A 16813-nucleotide genomic window follows, 5' to 3' on the forward strand; every position below is an offset into this window, starting at 1 on the left:
TGCTTTGGAGAATAGCTTGATTCCCTCTTCTTTGGGGCAGCCCCTCAGCGCTCCCCTGCTGTTTCCGTGGCCTGGTTGCAAACCCCTTATGGCTCACTAGCGGCCTGCAGCCTACAAGTTGGGGACACCTGGTATAAACCCCAGCAAAAGGTTTGTAAAGGATACCTTTCGCTTAACCTTGGTGCAACTCGTAGGAAAAAACACTGAAATGGGCCAATGGTAGGATGGGTATATCACACAACCTTCCTAACACTGTTCATTTAACGGCAACCACTAACTCAGGGCAAGTTGACTCGAGCCTTTTCCTGTTAACCAAGTTGTGTGAACTGCTTACACAATTGTTTCCCCAAAAATAAAACCTCCCCTGATAATAAGCCCAATTGGGCTTTTGTGTCCATGCGCTAAAATAAGCCTCCCCCCCGAAAATAAGCCCTCCCTGAAAATATTTAAACGCAGAGCTGGAAATCAGGTAAGACGGCAAGAGGAGCTGCATCTTCCTCTACGCGCCCCAAAATAATAAGTACTCCCCGAAAATAAGGCCAAGCACTTATTTCGGGGTTCAAAAAAAATATATAAGACAGGGTCTTATTTTCGGGGAAACATGGTAGAAGTTAATAATCTCTTCGTGTTTCTGAGATAGAGGTGAATGGGTAGATGGTACGATTAAGCAACATACGATTTTTTTAAAAAATAAAATAAACGGGGCCGAAGATGATTGGGTTATATTTGTGTCAACCAAACCTAGCCACCAGGTATCATCAAATCAGGTCACTTTTTCCTGGGTCTGATTTGGCTTTGGGAACTGTTTGTTGCTTCTTTGAATTCCTTCCGATTCGCCATTCGAAGCTTTTCCCTTGGAACAGCCCTCTTACCACCCATCAAACCTTCTCACGATGAAATGCTGCTCCTTCGCTCTGCTTGAGAATGATCTTTTTTTTAAAAAAAAAAAACAGACCGATAGAAAATGTATGTCAGAAGAAGCTGCCTGCAGTATTTTTAGCTGCCTTTTTTTTTTTTCCCCCTAATTCTCCCTCGGTTGGGGGAAAAAAAAAACAACCCAAAACAATTCATTTAAAAACTCTTGCCAGCTTGTTTTTGCCAGCACTGACAAAGCAGAGTTATTGGACAGAATACTTCTGCAAAAGGAAGAAGCCCAGTTAAGAGTTCAAAAGGAGACTAATATCCATGTCTTCCAAAATATAAAATAAAATAAAATAATGAATTGTCCCTTTCATATATCGTAGCCAGTTGCCCATCCTGGATCATTTGCTGTAAGATTTGCATTTGAGCTGCAATTGTTTTCATGAGGCTGAGGATGAGGTAGAAAAGCAATTTCGTGGGAGGAAGCAATGATGTTTTAAAAAGAGGCTCAGAGTTTGTTATCTGGGCTCGGTGCGGGGAGAAGGAAGAAAAAAAAGATCAAGAAAAAAAAAGAAAGAAAGAAAGATCAAGTTTGTTCCGTCGCTCGCTCTGGGAGTGATTCATATCAGGAAGTGGTATCGCCTTTATTTTTAGAGCAGACAATTCGCAAGATTCCCTCAGGTCCTCTGCACGGCTTGTACGAAAAGCAGCTGCGCTGATCATGACAAAGGCACACAAAAAAATAAAAAATACATTTCCCCCCCCCTCAAAATAAATAAATAAATAAATCCCCCAGATCTGTCTTGAGGTACTACTTTTATTAGGTCAAATCTAGGCTTAACATCTCTGCAATCTTGGCGTTTCCAAAAATATTCCGTCGAGCAAGATGATGGTAAATCCAGGAAAAAAAGGATTGTAGGGGGATAAAAATAGACATAAGGTTGCTTTAAAAAAAACAACCAAAAAAACTATCGGGTCCAGATTAATCTTAAATAACGTATTGCAAGATTTATCTCCTTGCAAATGGAGTCTGCTGTGGGTTAGGTCAAGGATTTTTCCAGTCCTTGCTAGGAAAAGCAGTGGAAAAAAAACAGATTCCCCCCCCCCCCATCGTTGGAAATATCAAAGCCAGCTGCTAATGTTTAGACTATTTTCATCCTTTTCAAAACACAGAGGTCCCTGGATAGATGGGGAATCTGACACAGATAGAGTAACAGAGTTGGAAGGGACCTTGGAGGTTATTTAGTCCAACCCCCTGCTCATGCAGGAGACCTAAAATAGGGATTCGAACTGCCAAACTGCCAACCCCTTTCTGATCGACAAGTTCAGCATCTTAGCCACTGAGCCAACTCTAATGTGCATCTAAGACTGTAAGATGATTTTTTTTTCTCCTGCTGTTCCATTGTGTTTGATTCTGTGTGTGTGTTTTTTTTTTTTAGGTTTGCCCTTGACTCCTTCCTATGGCTGAGAGAGAGTGACTGGCTCAAGGTCATTCAGCTGGGTCGGTGCCTTAAAGCGGGACTAGAACTCACACTCCTGGCGTCTAGCTTGGTGCCTTAAACACTCCAAACAAGCTGGCTCTCTATAATAAGCTGATATATAGGCCTGATTTCACATCCCCTCGTTTGTTTGTTTTTTCCCTCTACTCTGCTTTCATCTTTTCCCCTCTGGATTGTTAATCATCTCTTGCTTGGGAAGGCTTGCAGCTGTTTTAGAAACCTTCCGTTGACTTAATCGTCACTTTCAGGACATCATCTGGATTTTTCTTTCTATGTTTAGTGCACTAAGCCAGGAAGGCATTCTCAGAGGACTGTGAAATGAGCGTCTGTTGGCAACCAACTCATTAGCACTGAGGAAGAGCGAGAAGCCAAGTTTTTGGACCCTGCGTAGCTTGAGAAAGTTCGTGAAGCTCACAATGTAGAGTCGAAGTCAACATAGAATGGAATGGAATGGAATAGAATAGAATAGAATAGAATAGAATAGAATAGAATAGAATAGAATAGAATAGAATAGAATAGAATAGAATAGAATATGGAGTAGAGTAGAGTAGAGTAGAGTAGAGTAGAGTAGAGTAGAGTAGAGTAGAGTAGAGTAGAGTAGAGTAGAGTAGAACAGAACAGAACAGAATATGGAACAGAGTAGAGTAGAGTAGAGTAGAGTAGAGTAGAGTAGAGTAGAGTAGAGTAGAGTAGAGTAGAGTAGAGTAGAGTAGAAAAATAGAATAGAATATAGAATAGAATAGAATAGAATAGAATAGAATAGAATAGAATAGAATAGAATAGAATCGAGTCGAGTAGAAAATAGAATAGAATAGAATATAGAGTAGAGTAGAGTAGAGTAGAGTAGAGTAGAGTAGAGTAGAGTAGAGTAGAGTAGAACAGAACAGAACAGAACAGAATATGGAATAAAGTAGAGTAGAGAAGAAAACAATAATAATAGAATAGAATAGAATAGAATAGAATAGAATAGAATAGAATAGAATAGAATAGAATAGAATAGAATAGAATAGAATAGAATAGACTAGGGAGTAGAAATTAGAAATTGCAAACTTGTGATGTAGGGTCTGTGCTCGATTTTGCGATCTCCAAGATTGCTAAGCTGCTCGGCGTGTGTCTTTGTGTGTGTAACTCTTCGTTAGTCTTGCGCTGATGGTGGCATTTGTCTTAAGAGGAGAGACAGCCTGTGTTTAGACTCCAGATCTACAACAATCTTTGTTGCAAGGGAACGACAGGACAAGGGAATGCATAGAAGCTTGGTCTTTATTCCACCAAATCAAACAGTACCATGGAAAAAAAAAAAAGAAGGGAAGCATCGAAGGTCGAGGGTCAAAGAATACTGCATAGTCACGTTACAACATAAAGATTGCCACGTTTGTTACACAGGTAATTATACCCTTCCCGCTAGTTGTTGAAAACATGACAGTGAGAAGGTCCCAGGAGGATGTATTGTTAGACATTGAAACGGAGCACAAAAACGCCTACGGGATTATGGTTGATTAAGCACCAACCAAAGAGACCTTCATCCTTGTATGGCTTCAGGGGTAGAATGAGAGGCCCAAGCTGTGTTTTCTCCACCTGGAAAATAGGGGGGATGATAGAATTGGGCTAACTGAAATTCTGGAAGTTCTGATTCATAGTAGGGAGCTACGGCAGAGGAAGGGGATGGGATTTTCTCTTGCCCCCAAGCCTTGAACTGGAAGACGTACAAGTGGCCAAGCCACCTCATTTACAAGACTTGGAACTTCTCTTGGCAAGGGTTCCTTTGCTGCTTCAGCCTCTTTCTACAAGAAGTCCCCCTCTTCAAATTGGGTTTCTGTATAGAAGGGATGTGTGTCAGTGGTGGGTTGCTCCCGGTTCTGTCTGGTTCTTACGAACCGGTAGTAAAAGCGGTAGGAGGCTCCGTCCACCCGCTAGGACGTCATAATTGACAATCTGCACTCCCATTGTGAACCGGTAGTAAAGGTAAGTAGAACTCACCCCTGGTGTGTGTGTAAGAGTGTATGGTGTATGGTGCATATTCATTTCAGTACACAGCCAGGACGACTCCCGGGATAGTAAATGGCTCTTATCCTTCTCCATCTAAAGGTTGATGGAAGATAGACTGTCTAAGATGTATGAGGAAAGGGAGAAGGTCGGAGAGAGGTAGCACTTCAAGGTGGACCGTGGTAAGGGAAGGGGTGGGGAGGGTCAAACAACGGATGGTTCTAACCTGAGACAGGTACGCACACCTCATGTCCACTGACGAGGGATGGAAGGAGGAAGGATATACGTTACAAGGGAGGGGATTTGGGCTGCAAAGAAAATACTCAGCTCACGCACACGCGCACACAAGGAAGACAAACTCGTTGGGCATCTGTTGGGTCTTTCTCATCGACTAAGATCAGCCTTGCCCCCTTACAGATCACCCCACCCCACTCACACGGGTCCCAAGTTGACCAACTGGGATCAAGAGGCAGCATGGAGTCACATGACGGTGCATTTCTCAGCGGACTGCTTCAGGTCATCTATGGTGGCTTGGGCTTTGTCCTTCAAGGAATCTAGGTCTAGGTTCTGGATGTTGGTCAGCTGTCCGATAACAGAGTCCTTTTCCTCTTCTTCCTCGTTGTCTTGCTCTATCATCTTGGCCAGCTCCTTAGGCAGCTCCACATCACCCCCAGCTAGTTGGATCTGGTTGTCATCGGTTTCGTTCTAGAGAAAAGAGGGTTAATTGATTCTTCTGAGTCAGGAGAAGCAAATTGTTCTGACCCAGCTCCCCAAACACGACAAACCCTCTGACGTAAACACAAAAGATTCCTTTATTAGGTATGCTGGCAGCCCCAGCAAAAAGTTTATCTCGCAGGCTAACAATGTCAGCACTCCAAACTACATTCGTTCCAGTGCTGACATAAGGAGGAGAAGAGCGGGCAGCTGGCAAGAGGATGCTTGACTTTTCACCTACTTATTTTCCCTGAAGATAATATCCCCTAGGAGATGGGATGGGAGGGGGGACATTCCTGGGAGCTGAAGTAGTAGATATGGGGAGAGTGATTTGGAAGATGGCCAATGAGATGCAGAGAATTGGGGAACGGAAAGGGAAGGTTTGGGGTCAGGAAGTCAGTGTTGGCTACGATGGACTCGGGGACAGATTGTTGTGCTCAATAAATGAAAGATTTCATCAAAGACTATTTGCTTGGAAATGCAATTTATTTGAGACGACATCGTAACCTGACAAACAAGTCTGTCCGGCAGGGAGATGAATAGTTGTCTGTTACATCTATTCATCTCCGCCCCCTGCCTTTTATCCACATAAGTGGGCCTTCGCTAGCAGCGGTGACTCTTCTGTCTCAAGGACCAGCCCATAGATTTCCACTGCTCTCCTCTCCTCTGCCTTCTGCACATCTGTGCCTCAGGCACTGGACCCAGCTGTTCCTCCTCTTCCTCGTCAACCAGATCTGGGGGCTGTTGACTCTCCATCTGAGGGTTGACGGATGGCCCAGACTCCACCTCTGTCTCTCTCTCTCTCTGACAGCTCCATTCCCTCTTCCCCCTTGGAGCTCTCAGGTTGCCCTGATGCTGATCCTGACTCCCACACCTCCTCCTCCTCCTCCTCCTCTGATTCAGCTGCTGGAGGGGCCACAACACAAATCCCATCGATGGTGATAAGTCTCAGCAAGAGGCAGGTCTCGACTTACGACAGTAATTGAGACCAAAACGTCTCCCATTAAAGCAACACAGTCGTTCCATGAGTCATGCCACATTGTAAGCTGCCCTGAGTCTCCGGAGAAGGGCGGCATATAAATTAAAGCAAAAAAAAAAAAAAAAAAACCCAAGTCAGCTAGAGTTTTAATGGCAGCATTCATACAACTAGTCAACTTGGTTAAGGTTAATCATCTCTCTGGCTTGGTGCCCTGTGCGAATTCGGATGTGGGTCAGTTCCGTGATCCGATTGGGCCTGCTGCCACCTTAGAAAAAGGACCCCATCGACATATAAAAACACACACACAAAATCTTCTCCCTGATGTAAGAGACGCTCGTAAATGTCAGATGTAGGGTTGGCAGACGGATGACTAAATGCCAGGTATAAAAATAGGCCATTTTGTCAGATTTCAGCCTGAGGGCAAACCCCAATAAACACAGTTAGTGAAACAAATAGAGTGGAAACATAAACATTTATTATAAGCTCCATTGATTCGAACAGGGCTAGTTAGGAACGCAATTATAAACGTAATTGGATTGTCCTAATTATGTCTGTTTTTAAAAATAAAAATCAGTCAATAGGTAGAATATTGGATTTCAGATTCAAATGGAAAGGATTCCAGTGGAGGCAATTGAATGTGTGGCAGTTCATGACTAACCTTTGGATGGCCCAACTATGCTCAACTTCATCTTCTAACCCATTTTTGGGTAGCCCCAAAAATGCAACTGGTTTCAACTGGAATAAATCACCAGTTCAGTTCAGCCAGAAGGATTCCCTAGGATGCATTTTGCTCCTTAGCTAAGAAGCTTCGTTTGTGACTGGATGGTCAGCCAATCTCAACTGATGAAGCTTCTTGGATAAGAAGCAAAGCATCTTCTCCAAAGCACCTGAAGGCCAGTCAAGGAATAATGGATGGAAACTGAACAAGGAGAGATTCAACCTAGGAAATAAAGAATTTATTGAATTCTTTGACAGTGAGAATTTTCTAAGAATTTTGAAAGAACTTTCTAAGAATTTTCTGACAGTGAGAACGATCAACCGATGGAACAGAAGTTGCCTTCGGAAGTTGTGGGAGCTTCATCACTGGAGGCTTTCAAGAAGAGACTGGAGTGCCATCTGTCAGAAATGGTGTAGGGTCTCCTGCTTGGACAGGGGGGTTGGACTATGTCTACTTCTTCCTCCTCAAAAAACAGTCCAGTTGCCTTTTATTTTAAATTTTTAAAAAAGCAATTTTGAGTCAGCTATGACCTGGATGACTGAGAATCTCCATTGACATTCCCAAGGCAATGTTTCTCAAACTTGGCAATTCTATGACCTTAAATGACTGGAGACTTATGGGAGTTAAGGTCCGCCAGTCTTCCAGTAGCCAAGTTTGAGAAACACTTCCCTAGAGTGTCCTCTACATCATTTTCCCCAGAGGAAATAGAATAGAATATAATAGAATATAATAGAATAGAGCAGAGCAGAGCAGAGCAGAGCAGAGCAGAGCAGAGCAGAGCAGAGTAGAGTAGAGTAGAGTAGAGTAGAGAAAAGTAGAGTAGAGTAGAGTAGAGTAGATAGAGCAGAGCAGAGCAGAGCAGAGCAGAGCAGAGCAGAGGAATAGAATAGAATAGAATAGAATAGAATAGAATAGAATAGAATAGAATAGAATAGAATAGAATAGAATAGAATAGAATAGAATAGAATAGAATAGAATAGAATAGAATAACAGAGTTGGAAGGGACCTTGGAGGTCTTCTAGTCCAACCCCCTGCCCAGGCAGGAAACCCCACACCACTTCAGACAAATGGTTATCCAACATCTTCTTAAAAACTTCCAGTGTTGGAGCATTCACAACTTCTGGAGGCAAGTTGTTCCACTGATGAATTGTTCTCACTGTCAAGAAACTTCTCCTTAGTTCTAAGTTGCTTCTCTCCTTGATGAGTTTCCACCCGTTGCTTCTTCTCCTGCCCTCAGATGCTTTGGAGAATAGCTTGACTCCCTCTTCTTTGGGGCAGCCCCTGAGATATTGGAAGACTGCTATCATATCTCCCCTACTCCTTCTTTTCATCCCAAGCAGCACCCTACCTATAGAAAAGATGCTATTGGTTCAGGGGCATCTAAATGGTTGCTATCTCTACGCAATAAATCTCTACCTCTTGAGGGCCTTCGGACCACGTCCAAGGCCCACATTTTTCAAAGGGACAAGAGCGTTGATGGATGTTGGGGGGGAGCATGATTTTGGTTTTAACTCTCCCCTTGCAGAGACTTCTGCTGCTGTCTTTGTTTTTAAAAAACCCTAAGCTATTCCTCTTGCAAGTGGCAGCTACTCTGGTTGACATCTTCGTAAGGCGTAGAGATTCGTAAGGATCTTGCCCTCTTTCTGTCTTCAACTGACGGTAGAGGACGCCCACATTGACTCGCTTTGGGGAACTGGGAAGTTGTGTTTATTTCTGTTTACTTATTTCCAATATTTCCACAAGTACCTCAGAGGGACATTTTTGGTGCACTGTAGTATAAATCATAAAGTATAAAGGGACGTGGTGGCTCAGTGGCTAAGACGCTGAGCTTGCCGATCGAAAGGTCGGCAGTTCAGCGGTTCGAATCCCTAGTGCCGGGTAACGGGGTGAGCTCCCGTGACTTGTCTCAGCTTCTGCAAACCTAGCAGTTCGAAAGCAGGTAAAAAATGCAAGTAGAAAAATAGGGACCACCTTTGATGGGAAGGGAACAGCGTTCCGTGCACCTTTGGCATTTAGTCATGCCGGCCACATGACCACAGAGACATCTCCGGACAGCGCTGGCTCTTTGGCTTTGAAACGGAGATGAACCCCACCCCCTAGAGTCGGGAACGACTAGCACATATGTGCAAGGGGAACCTTTACCTTTTATTATAAATTAAAACCATCACTATGACTTACTTCTGGTGTTCTGCAGCATAAGTTAAAACTATGTAATATAATATCCAACTCAAAGTCAAAGTCAGCAAAAATGCCACTGAAGGGCCCAGGTGGAATTAAATCAAAAGAAACCAGAGAGGGAATTGTAATCGCAGGAAATTTCTAAACAGGAGACCCATGAATGCTCCCGGTTGAAGATTTGATTCACTAGCAATCGGGTTGAATTCATCAACCCGATTGATGAATTGGGTTGCAGGGTCTGGCCTGCAACCCAAGATTCTCCATAACCCATTTTGGACATTAATGTTATTATTTTTTTTAAATTTGATTTATATGCCGCCCTTCTCCGGAGACTCAGGGCGGCTTACAATGCGCTCAGCAATAGCCTTCATCCTTTTGTATATTTATACAAAGTCAGCTTATTGCCCCCACAAACTGGGTCCTCATTTCATCTACCTTAGAAAGGATGGAAGGTTGAGTCAACCTTGAGCCTTGGCGAGATTCGAACCCTGCAGTAATTGCAGGCAGCTGGTCTTAATAACCAGCTTAATAACAGGGTGCCTTAAACCCCTGTACTACCAAGGCTCTTATTTATTTATTTTATTCATTACATTTACCCCATCTTACCACAGGGTAACTCTTGGGCGGCTTACAATATTAAAAAGATAAAGCTAGACAAAACCTACAGACAAGATAAATGCTATAAAAATCCCAAATATTCAACCCTAATTAAAAGATGGGGGGAGGGAGTAGGATGAGGAAGGGGGGAGACGATTATTGTCTATGTATCTGTTGGGAACCTATTCTACTGTAGCATAAAGCAGCATACCATGTTTCCCCGAAAATAAGACTGTCAGGTTTCGATGTCATCTCAAATAAATTGCACTCCCAAACAATTAATTTTTGCTGAAATATTCCAATTATTGAGTACAACAATCTGGCCCCGACTTCGTCATAGCCGATACTAACCCTCTGACCCCCAAACCCTTCTCTTTCCGTTCCCCAATTCTCATCTTCTCATTGGCCATCTTCCAAGTCAGTCTCCCCAGCTTCTGACCTCACCCCACAGGAATGTTCCCCCCCTCCCATCCCATCTCCTAGGGGATATTATCTACAGAGAAAATAAGTAGGTGAAAAGTCAAGCCTCATCTTTTTATGGCAGCATCAGAATGCTGACAAAAACCCTGTCTTATACTTTTTGAACCCTGAAATAAGTGCTTGGCCTTATTGCCATGCGCTCAAAAGCCCGATTGGCCTTATTATCAGGGGATGCCTTATTTTGGGGGAAACAGGGTAATTTCTTCCCTTTGAGGACAAAGTTTCACTATAATTCAGTTGTGTTAGGGCAGAGGTCTCATCCAACCTTGGGAACTTTAAGGCTTGTGGACTTCAATTCCCAGAATTCCTCCCAGTTCTGGGAGTTGAAGTCCATAAATCTTAAAATTCCCAAGATCGGAAAGCCCTGATGCGGAGAAGCTCCCTAAAGAAACCAGACGGAGGTCCCTGAAGGCCTCACTCCATACCTTGGGCAGTTTGTATTTGTCACGGAAGTGAGTCCGCAGAGTAGCACGCTCAGCCTTCTTCTGGGCAAACTCGGCATCACGTTCCATCCTGCAAAAAGAAAGAAATTGATTTCAACCAATGAATAGGCCTGCCTATGTGTCCAAACAAACTTGGATCGTTTGTGGCAATGTAAGAATTCTAAACTGATGACTCACTTAATTCCACCCTCTCACTTCTGCCTTCTCTGCTCCTACAATAATCAATGTTTTTATAGCAAGGCCGCCCTGAGTCTCTGGAGAAAGGCGGCATATAAATCAAGAGCCTTGGTAGTACAGGGGTTTAAGGCACCCTGTTATTAAGCTTATTAAGACCAGCTGCCTGCAATTACTGCAGGGTTTGAATCTCGCCAACGCTCAAGGTTGACTCAGCCTTCCATCCTTTCTAAGGTAGGTGAAATGAGGACCCAGTTTGTGGGGGCAATAAGCTGACTTTGTATAAATATACAAAAGGATGAAGGCTATTGCTGAGCACATTGTAAGCCGCCCTGAGTCTTCGGAGAAGGGCGGCATATAAATCAAATTTAAAAAAAAAAAATTGAACTAATAAATAAAATAAATGAATAAATAAATAATCCCATATCCTTGTAAGGAAATTGTTGGCTCTCCAGATATTGTTGAAGGACAATCCCCAGCACTTACAGGGTTAGAACCCCAAGACGAGCTTCACAGAACCTAAAATCCAAGACCATCAACAGGATTCAACTGAAGAATAACCTCAGCATATTAACCAGCGAACTTTACCTAAACGCATAGCCTCAAAGCTGGGAGGAACAGTCAGATCTGAACAGTAAAATCACGCTTGGAATATTGCATCACGTTTGGTCCACCATGATTTTTAAAAGAGCCTGTAGTACAATGGACTAAAGCCCTGTTATTAACATCAGCTGCCTGCAATTACTGCAAGTTCAAATCTCACCAGGCTCAAGGTTGACTCAGCCTTCCATCCTTTCAAAGGTAGGTAAAATGAGGACCCGGTTTGAGCTGACTTTGTATAAATATACAAAAGTATGAAGGCTATTGCTTAACGCATTGTAAGCCGCCCTGAGTCTCCGGAGAAGGGCGGCATATAAATTAAAGCAAAAAAAAGTTGTTGCAACTCTAGAAAAAGTGTGGAGAAGAGCAACAAAGATGATTAGGAGGCTAAACTACATGAAGAATGGTTGCAGGGATTGGGCATGTCTAGTTTAATTCAAAAAAGGAACAGGGGTGGCACGTTAGCAGTAATCTGATATCTATTGGGCTGCCCCAAAGAAGAGGGAGTCAAGCTATTCTCCAAAGCACCTGAGGGTAGGACAAGAAATATTGGATGGAAACTCATCAAGAAGCAACTTAGAACTAAGGAGAAATTTCCTGACGGTTGGGATAATTAGCCAATGGAACAGTTTGCCTCCAGAAGTTGTGGAAGCTTTATCACTGGAGGTTTTCAAGAAGATTGGACAGCCATTTGTATGAAATGATATAGGGTTTTTGCTTGATTGGGGGTTGGACTAGAAGATCTCTGAGGTCCCTCCCAACTCTGCTCTTCTGTTCTGCTATATGGCCTTTAAAGCCTTATGAAAGGCTAACAGGGTCAGAGCCATCCTGCTTCCTAGAGGGCAGACAGAGCGGAGGCAGGATGTCAGGTTCCGAGAAGATGGCATCGCTTGATGGAAGAGACCTGGAGCATGGCCTCCCTTGCTCGATCCGGAGGGGCGAGCCAAAACGATGGGAAGACAGGCAGACAGTCCCACAAATAGCTTGGCCCTATTATTAGCAAATGTGCTCCAGTTGGCAAGCTAGGCCAACATTGCCAGAGGATGACTACATGGGAACAGAACGATTTCCCAAAGGAGACTGTTATCCAGGCCAGTGTGAAGTTAATCAAAAGATATGGACAAAAGTCACATTAATTAAGCAACGAAACTTGGCTTAGTTACTGAGAAATAATTGCCTGCCCTCTTTTTCTACTCCTATCCAATCGTTGTTGAAGGAGAACTGTTGTCTTGGACGCTGCCTACATACAAGTGTGTGTGCGTGCATGTAGGTGGGTGGGTGGAGATCCAATCTGGCTTGTAAAAGAGCTTATTGTGATCATTTTACATCGTCTCCCCTCTATTGATATTGTAAGTATTATTTCTTATTATTTATCTATGCCCAAGAGGGAATCCCAGTTTCTGTATTATGCAACCCAGCAAGTCTTAACCTCACATGAGGTTCATTCATCACCCCAGGCTCTTACATGGTTCGATGATCACACATCCCTAACAAACCTTCATAGAAATGATGAACAAAATCCCAAGTTTGTAGACTGAAACAACGAAGAAGTAAGAAGCAAGACTCGCTAGGTGTAAAGTGGTAAGCAAGCGAATCCTTCAGTGAAATTTTAATAAACTTAGTCAAAAAAATTTAGTAAACTCCTGGGTGTTTTTTTTTTTTGTTTTGTTTTGCTATCATACAATAAGCCAGGGTTTGTCATTATCCTTGTAATTTCCCTTAATCTGCTGTGACTAGGCTGGCTTTGATTCAAGGTGTTAGGAAACCGATGGCTTAGTTAGTTCGCACAACATTCTCAACCTAGTCAGGATAAAAACCTAGCAATTGCAGTCACGCAACCTAAGGACCTTGATTAACTGTGTGTTTGCGTCTGTCTTTACACGCTTAGCTGATGTAATGGATTCATAGGGAAATATTAGGCCAATCCAGAAAATGGCTGCATTTGGTACGCAAAATGAGCATGTTAGGTGAACCCAACCATCCCAGATCTGCAGAAGATCCTGCCTCTGGTCTTCCAGAAGTGTATAAGACAGAAGAACTTGCATTTCCTCTATTCTCTCCCTGCCCCAACATCAAAAGTAGAATAGAATCGAATAACAGAGTTGGAAGGGACCTTGGAGGTCTTCTAGTCCAACCCCCTGCTTAGCCAGGAAACCCTAGACCACTTCAGACAAATAATTATCCAACATCTTAAAAACGTCCAGTGTTGGAGCATTCACAACTTCTGGAGGCAAGTTGTTCCACTGATGAATTGTTCTCACTGTCAGGAAATTTCTCCTTAGTTCTAGGTTGTTTCTCTCCTTGATGAGTTTCCACCCATTGCTTCTTGTCCTACCCTCAGGTACTTTGGAGAATAGTTTGACTTCCTCTTCTTTATGGCAACCCCTGAGATATTGGAAGACTGCTATCATGTCACCCTAGTCCTTCTTTTCATTAAACTAGATATCCCCAGTTTACCCGTTAAGTAATCTTAATTGGTTCCATTATATCTCCTTTCAGTGGTATAACTAATTCTCACTCCAAGTCCTATGACTCAATTAATTCTCCATCCTGGAAACATTTAAACAAAAGCCGCAGATGACACAAGCGGTTAGACAGCAGGACGGACCAAAGAAATAATCGGTCCATCTTCATGGAAGGGTATTTAAGCAGAAGCTGGATGGCCATCTGTCAGGCTTCCCCCAGCCAAGGCTACAACTAGACATTTTGCAGGCAGTGATTCAAGGACACACTTCTCTGATGCTTTTTTTTGCAAAAATGGAGAAAAATTACTACCAAAAAATTCAGCAATGTGCCAATCGCAAGCTCTGCTTATGACCTAATAGAAATGAGATTTAATTCTTGTGTTTCTTTGTTACTCTTCATGTAGGTCTATATGACTTCTACTCCAAGTCATCGAGACGTGGCTCTCGTGACTGTGAGGGATTAGTTCAGTCCCAGACGGAATGTTCCTAATCTTGTCAGATCGAGCAAAGTTAATGTAGTTTTGTAGTTTCTGCCTCGGATGAAGAGGAATTTACCTATCGGTGGTATAATTCTGTGATGCGAGGGTTAGGACGGCCCTGACAGACTCCATAGAGACGGGAAATTAAGTACCGTCAAGCAGAAGCAGTGCAACTGGTCTATTAAATTAAATTCTTGTTATAGGTCAAAGATAAGAAATAGGATTTTGGGCTCGCTTCGCTCCTTAGCTAAAAAGCTAACAATAAGGGCCGTTTCTAACCAATTTGATCGTGTTTTATGTTTCTGAGCTTCTTCCCTATGCCTTATATGATCTTATATTCGTCTGAAAAACTTGTAATCGAAATTGCTTCCATGCAAAACTCTCTGGAAACCAGAACTCTCTCCGCAACGCAGTTTCATAATAAAAACCAGGTGGACCTCTATCCCAAATCCTTAATCTACCTGTAAGCTTAACTTGACTATCTTTTGGAGATAGACTGTAGCTCCTCCATGCTTCCTGCAAAGATAAATAGAAGGCAGACAGAGGTGCTTACTCACGATGGAGCTTTGGGAGGGATGGGGTTTGAAGATGAATAGTTAAGGTATTATAAAACTCCAAGAGCTGAGCTCAGAAAGTGAGTAATTCCAAAGAAGAACAATGTATTATGTACGAAAGCAGCTTTAAATAATGTTTGTGTCCCTTCTCCCTTCTCTTCCCCAAATTAGAAATAATTCAGAATATAAATAAATCTGTAGTGAGAGATAATGGGGTGGGTTTTTTTTTCCCCTTCTCTTCCTGAGAAAACAATCCCATCTCTTGAAAGCCAAAGAGGATTAAAAGATTAGGGAAGGGGGGGGGGGGGGGTTCATGAAAATACATTACTGACATTCCCTGCTCTCTGTAACAAATGGAATAGCCTGGTTCCCTCTCTTGTGTTTCCTCCTCTGCATATTGGAAAGAACTGAAAACAGGTGCAGGATCCTCTTAAGTCAGTCACCGTTTAAAATGAAATATCAGCTTCTGCAATCTGCATTCTGCAGCCCTGAATTCCTATATTTGCATTTTAGAGAGCAGAGGATTTGAGGTCGAACTTTGCATAAAAACTGCTTAGCGCCAAGGATTTATTTCTGCGCAGATATTCCTGAGAGCTATTTTTAATTTAGCTCACAAATTTGCTCTATTTTTATGGTAAGCTCAGCCCCTTCCGATGTTTAGCTAGAATCCATCTAAAACCATCTTGATCTGGAGCTTCCAAGTAGCTTCTTCTTCTTCTTCTTTTTTTCCTCTGGAATTCCTACTCGTTTTATTTAGCACTGAAGGTATGGATCTCGGCATCAGAATTTCTGATTGGATGAACAAGTTCAAGATTTTGTTCAGCGTAGAATATCAGAAATCTTCACTCTCTGCGCATGTACTCATCTTCCCATTGATTCCCTTGCTCTAAACCAATAAGTCATGTTAGACTTGAGCCAACAGCCACATCCATGTTCAGACAGGGTATCTGGTTCCTTTCCTAGTATGTCCTAGAAAATGTCATGTGCCTGAACCGCCTGATAGAAGGCTGAATCAGAGCTGTTATACAAGGATCTATCGTTCATATTAATTTAAAGCGAAATCAGCACATCTTATTTGATTATTCTGATTAAAAATGAGTGAAGGGTTTGCTGAAGCATAGGCCTGTGAAGGAAGCATTCAGAAGACTAATAGTGACAAGACATGTCTACTTCAATTAATGAAGTGGACTCTCATCCAATAATGCTGATGCTACCATGCACTCGTCAACCAACAACTGAACTTTTCTAGACTATCCCTGTGAGATGTATTGGAACTCAATGCTCATCCTCCATCATGGGAAAGATAGCAGCAGCAAAGTATAGTTTTGAGCAGTTGATATTATGCGACACTATTATTGTTCCTCAACATGCAAGATACATTTTCTGATGTTTTACTATTATACAACTGACTATGGTTAATGCAGACTCTACTCTTAATTGCAATGATGAAAATCTGTTTTACCGTATTATTTTTGAATTGCAAGAAGATGAATTGAACTGAAAGAGGACTACACAGCAAGTGAGTATCTGGAGTATTGGGCAAAAAAATAATGAGGAAACTTCATCAAGTCATCAAAATTTTTTTTCCCCAAGGATGCCCCCCTTTCTGTCTCAGATATCTAACATGGCAACATTCCCCCAGATAGCCTCCTGATGTGCTGAATTGCTAAATGACATCAGGATGGCCAGTCAGGTGTTCTGAGCTATGATGTCATCATTATCAGCCAGCCATATGATAACACCGTAAGTCAGAACACCTGGAGAGCAGCAAATTGGGGGAAAGATGTCTAGCCTGATGACACATCACAAGAGCTGTATTTATCATAACACATGCTAAGAATCAGAGAAGAAGGAAGAAGTGGAGAAGAGTTCTCCCTTCCAGCATTTATTAAATTTATACACTCTCTCATGCAATACCACACACTTACTTTTCTTCCACCAGCTGCTTCTGATACTCTTCATATTCTTCCTTCGTCATTCCTTGGGCTTCCGCTGGAGATTTGTCCCCTTCTCCTTTGTCTTCTCCCCCCAAGCCACCGGTGAGATTCTTCAGTTGCCCACCAACCATTGACTTCACCATGAAAGCCAT

The 16813-nt window shown here is 42.6% G+C and overlaps 1 protein-coding gene across 1 annotated transcript; it reads right to left on the reverse strand.

The window, feature by feature from the left end:
* Positions 1 to 4823: 4823 nt before the first annotated feature.
* Positions 4824 to 16813, reverse strand: CPLX3 (complexin 3). The gene is made up of 3 exons (XM_070953759.1): positions 16653 to 16813; positions 10435 to 10522; positions 4824 to 5048 (listed from the first exon to the last, which is right to left on the reverse strand). Exons 1-3 carry the CDS (start codon positions 16811 to 16813, stop codon positions 4824 to 4826), a joined length of 474 nt encoding a protein of 157 aa, XP_070809860.1.

This window comes from Pituophis catenifer, unplaced genomic scaffold, assembly GCF_029215685.1.
Source record: "Pituophis catenifer annectens isolate HBS135680 unplaced genomic scaffold, rPitCat1.0.hap2 SCAF_14, whole genome shotgun sequence".
NCBI classification, from domain to species: domain Eukaryota; kingdom Metazoa; phylum Chordata; class Lepidosauria; order Squamata; family Colubridae; genus Pituophis; species Pituophis catenifer.